Source organism: Glycine max, chromosome 18 (assembly GCF_000004515.6).
Source record: "Glycine max cultivar Williams 82 chromosome 18, Glycine_max_v4.0, whole genome shotgun sequence".
In the NCBI taxonomy this organism is placed as follows: Eukaryota; Viridiplantae; Streptophyta; class Magnoliopsida; order Fabales; family Fabaceae; genus Glycine; species Glycine max.
Window position 1 is genome coordinate 57,005,974 of NC_038254.2, and position 6,000 is coordinate 57,011,973.

General features: G+C 36.7%; 1 protein-coding gene across 1 annotated transcript; it reads left to right on the top strand.

Annotated features, from left to right (window-relative positions):
• Positions 1–876: 876 nt before the first annotated feature.
• On the top strand, positions 877–6,000 carry LOC100782217 (uncharacterized). Its single transcript, XM_003552634.5, has 6 exons — positions 877–1,114; positions 1,217–1,345; positions 3,788–5,194; positions 5,285–5,353; positions 5,434–5,632; positions 5,753–6,000. The coding sequence occupies exons 2-6, from the start codon at positions 1,343–1,345 to the stop codon at positions 5,821–5,823; spliced, it is 1,749 nt and encodes a 582-aa protein (XP_003552682.1). The 5' UTR covers positions 877–1,114; positions 1,217–1,342; the 3' UTR covers positions 5,824–6,000.

Consider the following 6,000-nt stretch of genomic DNA (forward strand, 5'->3'; position numbering starts at 1 on the left):
TAATGTTGAATGTTTATTTTAAGACTTAATCACTTTAATATTGAATTTTGATTTGATTTAGTTTGTTTTTATTGGATTTTATTTTAAGTTGTTTGAATAATTTTTTTTTTTTAAAAAAAAGCAGAAAAGTGGTCAGCCCATACCACCAATGTGATGGGCCGGGCCGGCTACATTTTGTTAGCCCACACAAAGTGGCCGAGCTGGACTAGCCACTTTTAGCTAACTCATTGTGGCCAACCCACGTAGGCTGGGCTTACCCGTTTTGACAGCTCTAAATGTGGAGTTGCTTTATCTTAACAGATAGTTTTAAATTTGAGTTTTGAATATACAATTAGGTTAATTATTAGCAAATTTTTTACTGTTTATAATAATTTTACACAATTAAGTAATTTGGAATGGCCTTTAATAAAATATAAACATATTATTACTAAGCGTGTAAAAACGCATAGAGCAACTCGTGTAAAGTTATTTCCAGTTTAAGTCTTGAAAACTTAACGTCCTATAATTGTTTTTTTTATGCTAGTCAAATTAAATTGTCCCTATTAAAAAATTGATGTAGTCTACTCTAAATAGATGCATGTGTTCTGAAATAAAATGTAATTTTATACTTTTAAGTTTCAAGTACAAACATTACTCTCACGCCTCAGAAATTCAATTACAAAACTTCAGCGGTGCATGTGTTCCTTCCCCGCGTGCCAATCACACCATGCCACGTCACTAGCACAGCAAAAGCGATGCACACATCAAACCTATCATCAAACTCCACGTGGCACATCACACCAGGTGCTACCAGATCAGTTATTTATGATGCACAGTTCAGATTCCCCCGAAGATGGAAACATCACATACGTAGACGCGTGTACGGCAGAGACGACCATAGGAAAATAGGTAACCCTACATATTCCCGCACTATATCTTTGATCCACCCTCCCTCACTCACTCTAAACCTCATTCGTAATCCCAAACACTTCGTTTCGAAGTGAAACGAAGTGTTGCTATCAACGGAGGAGCGCCTCCACCGGAACAAAACTCTCCGGCGATAGTTCCGCCAAACCTCTTTCGTTCTCCGGCGCGATCGTGGATTCAATCGCCCGTTTCCAGTTTCTCATTCTAGGTTTTTTTTTTCTTCGCTATTTTTATTTTATTTAATATATATTAGTTTGATCAACATGGATGATACCGTGGAGTTTATCTTTATCTGGTTTTTGTGATGTAGTTGATCGAGTTCGTAGGGTTTTATGGTGCTTCCTTGGACACACGGTGGCGATTTGCATTACTCAGTGGGTGGTGGCACGGTGAATTATTGAGTCTGATCATACTCGTTTTTAAAAATCAGAGAGAAATGGTAGGTTTAAGATTCTGATAAACTATTTGCATGCAAATGCGGGGTCTGATATATATGATTTTGTGGTTGCCTGGTTTTGCATGATGGTTCGTCTGGTACTCTTGCTATGTCCCTTTTTTTTCAATCATTTATGTAAAGTAGTATACTTTGAAATTTATATATTCATTTTAGAGTTAACGGATTAAATGTTTTCATGTGCATTTGATGGTTTATCGTTTTTTCAATTTGTCGCGGGGGGGAATTGTCTTAGCTGTGCGGATTTTATAAATAGTTCTACGAAACATTTTATAACTCACAATTATTCAATCAGTAGGATCATCAGAATAAACAACTTCTGTGAGATATTATAGCATGTTTGGGATGACGGTGAGGTGAGGGAAAATCAATTTCAATTTCATGGTGAATGCAAAGCAACACATTTTGCTGTGGAAAAATCACGTTTTTTTATGTGGTTTTAGGGGAGCCACCAAGATTTTGAAGGTATCCAAACACACTATTAATCGGTTACTGTATTGGGAGCTTAATCATGAGCTAACTTTTATGCTTCGTTATAAATTTTATTGTAAATGTAAAATGTCAACATTTTGTGCAATGTGTTAAATGAATTCTGGATGTCATTTTAATAATGTTTCTCTCTAGTGTTTTATAATGCAAGGTATCATTATCATTTTAGAGTAGGGATTTTGTGCAATGTGTTAAATAAAGTCTGGGATCACTGTAGGCTGCAATGGCGTGTTTATATGGTTGAATTTTGGCCTTCCACCATCCGCCATTAGGGTTGGGCATGGGTTCAGATCAACCCGTGAACCCGATCAATCCGAAATGAACCAAGAGCTAAAAATCAGTTTGGTTTGGTTTGGATTTTTTTGTCTAAACCTGATAGACTTTGGTATGTTTCTTGGGTTGAAGAATTTGAAACCTGAAAGTATTTATCCAAATCGAACATTAGACATTATAAATCTGCTTTCAATTCCCTTCTCCACTCTTACTCACTGCACCTGCTTACCACTAGCTTAAAGTCTCTATCCAATTCCTTCTTCTTTAACTAAAAAAAATTAAAAGGTAAGATAAAAACCAAAGCTGAACTCTCTCTTGAATGCCATGGATACCAACCCCAGAACCTTTTTGCTCCTCTCTACGTCATGTGCTGCCTCCCTTCCCTGACTCAGATCCGCTGAGGAACCTTTTGCTTCATATATGAATATATGATCAACTGGGCTGTTGTGCAGTGGAGCCCCAAACAATTTTCCAGCAATTTTTCCCCCATTTTTTTTAGGATTCTTATTTTTTATTATTAAACTTGACCGCCTGATCCAAACAAACCCAAATGACATCTGGTTGGTTTGGTTGGGGTTATTAACAAAATTTTGTAGGAACCAAACCAACCCAAACTGGTAGAAATAAATTGTTTTGGACTGAAAAATCTCCCTAACTGAACCAAACTGACCTGTGGCCACCCTTATTTGCCATTGATAACTGATAAATTTATAATTAAACATAAAGGTCATAGTTCTCAACCAAAATATCCAAGTAAATAACGATTAAAGTCAAGGAAACAAACAAAATTCAACAGACATTCATATTTCAAAGTTCAAAAGTGACATCTTCAGTATTCAATAAAAATGAGTGGGTGTTGCAGAGAAAAGAATAGTGGAGGTTGAGGGTTCAGAGATGGAACTCAGAAAACTACATACAATTAAGGATTTTTTAAATTCTAAAAAGGGTAAGGAAATCTCAACTTTGCTTCTAAAGCCCCCTCCTAAAAAGTAAAAACGACATTTTTTAGGGCAAAAAGGATTTGAAATATGAATGTGATTGCGGCCACTAGCTATTTGAAAATTCACCACACCTACAAATAACTATGGATTCAAGTTGGGTGGATGAAATGCAAATATGCTTTGAGTTTAAATTTTTATTTCAAATGTCCAAAGGAATATCTAACAGACAACTACAAGAGCTGTCAGTGAATGTTGGTTAGTGTAAAGTTTCCGAGAAGTGCCAAAACTCAATGATGAGATGAATAGGTGAACATACCAGAAAATGTAAGATTAGGAACAAGTGTATTTAGGGGATAGCACCTACTGAAAAGATGAGTGAAATTCGCTTGTGATGATTAGGTCATGAGAGAAGACCAATAGAGGCTCCAATAAGAAAGTGAATATATTGGAAGATAATGCTTAGTTATTGTTCTTGTTGTTGTATGCAATCTGCTGGGCAGCTTTGCTGCATGTTTTCTGTGTGATAATCAATCCAATTATCTGTTTATATGATCAATGATCTTGATGCTGAATTTGTTTTCAGGATACTATGTTTACTTTATTAAAAGTTAAGAGAAATTTCTGCTGCGATCTTTGTCTTTTGGTTCTTCAACAGTTAGTATTTTTTTCAATATTGCAATTTCTGTCAAATAGGATAAAGATGCTAAGTAGTGATTTTTTGCAGTCTTATCAGCATAAAAGCTTTTGGATGCCACGGGATGCTGGCTGCATGGCTGAAGAAAATGCGGGATATGAAAATTCTTCCAGAATTGAACCCAAGCGCAGTCATCAGTGGTTTATGGATACAGGTGAACCTGAAATATTCAGCAACAAGAAACAAGCAGTTGAAGCTGTTAGTGGCAGGCCAATTTCTGGAGTTTCACATGCAAATGTTTCCCAATGGGACACCAATTCAGGATTTCACTCAGTCACAAGTCAATTTTCTGACCGTCTTTTTGGATCTGATCTTGCTAGGACTGTGAATTTGGTTGATAAGAATGTGCCATCTATTGTAAGTGGAAATCTGAACATGGGAAGGAAAGATTTTGAGCATCAATATGGTAATGATCCTTCTGTGGGATTGTCAATATCCCATTCCATAGCAGACCCTTCATCATGTCTCAATTTTGGTGGCATCAGAAAAGTTAAAGTTAATCAAGTCAGAGATTCTGACAACTGCATGCCTGCTGCATCCATGGGGCCCTCCTATAGTAGGGAAGATAATAGTACAATTTCAGTAGGTGCTGGCTACAATAAGAATGATGGCGACAATATTTCATTGGGTCCTACTTATAACAATGGATATGACAACACCATTGCTATGGGGAGCAGAATTAGTAAGACTGATGACAATCTTCTTTCAATGGCTCACACCTTCAGTAAAGGGGATGGGGGTTTTATGTTGATGGGCCACAATTATGGCAAGGGAGATGAAAGTATCGTATCAATGGGTCAGCCCTTTGACAAGGGAGATGGAAATTTCATATCAATGGGTCAATCATATGAGAAGGAAGATGGCAATTTAATATCTCTGGGCACCTCATATACCAAGGTACATGAAAGCTTTATACCAGTTGGTCCAACCTATGGTAAATCAGGAGAAAATTTCATAACTGTTGCTCCTTATGACAAGGGTACTAATCATATAATATCAATGGGTCCAACATATGATAAGGTGGATTCAAATATTGCATCAACAGTTCCATCATATGACAGAGGAGATTCTAGTTCCTTACCTGTGGGTCAAAACCACCATAAGGGTCAGAGCAGTTCCATTTCTTTTGGAGGTTTTCATGATGACCCTGAACCAAATACCCCTGGTGGAATCATTAGTGGCTATGATCTGTTGATAGGAGGCCAGAACTCAGCTCAAGGATTGGATAGCCAGAACGACCTGACTGAGACAAACACTGAATCACTTGTAAATAGCATTCCAAAACCCAATACTAAAAATGATATTGTTGTTAAGAACAAAGAGCCAAAGACAACCAAGAAGGCTCCTACTAACAACTTCCCTTCAAATGTCAAAAGTTTGCTTTCAACTGGTATTTTTGATGGTGTTCAGGTGAAATATGTTTCGTGGTCACGGGAGGTAAAGTGTTTTTTAATTTTGTCTTGCTTTATTTCTGAGCTGTTGTAGTTTATATTATGTTTTTAACATTGTCAAGAATCTGCTTGGCAGAAAAGTCTTAAGGGAATAATAAAAGGAACTGGGTATTTGTGTTCATGTGACAACTGCAACCAGTCAAAGGTTAGCATTTCAAATCACTTGCATTCTGATAATCTGCCTAATCCAAGTGATTGTGCTCATATATTAATTTTGTCATGAAGGCTCTTAATGCTTACGAGTTTGAGCGTCATGCTGGTGCTAAGACAAAACATCCTAACAATCACATATACTTTGAGAATGGAAAAACCATCTATGCTGTTGTTCAAGAGCTGAAAAATACTAATCAGGATATGCTTTTTGATGCTATTCAAAATGTGACTGGCTCTACCATCAACCAAAAGAACTTTCGAATATGGAAAGGTAACAAGAATTTTCAGTTTGCTTGGTCATGTCTTTGCTTCAGTTGTCCATGCTTAGATATACAAAACAACACAAATTCTTCAATCTTTTCTACTTCTAATCTGTTTCCCCCCTTATCAGCATCATACCAAGCTGCTACTCGGGAGCTTCAGCGTATCTATGGAAAGGATGAAGTGGTCATTCCTTCATGAGTTCCATTTTCTTCTTGAAAGTTCAGAACAGTGGTAGATATGTAATCTGTTCATAGTGAGTGATTGGCAGGCTAATATTTTAAAAGACTATTTAAAATTGAAAAGTTTTAGCCAATGCTTCTTGTAGGAACTCGATTGTTTTATTTATGGTAATGAAGATGTCTCTTTTGTGATTCA

Excerpts from the sequence above, each read along its gene's own strand:
- LOC100782217 (XM_003552634.5), top strand. Across the intron at positions 5,195-5,284 it reads ATGTTTCGTGGTCACGGGAG|AAAAGTCTTAAGGGAATAAT; the intron begins GTAAAGTGTTTT and ends TCTGCTTGGCAG. Across the intron at positions 5,354-5,433 it reads ACAACTGCAACCAGTCAAAG|GCTCTTAATGCTTACGAGTT; the intron begins GTTAGCATTTCA and ends TTTGTCATGAAG.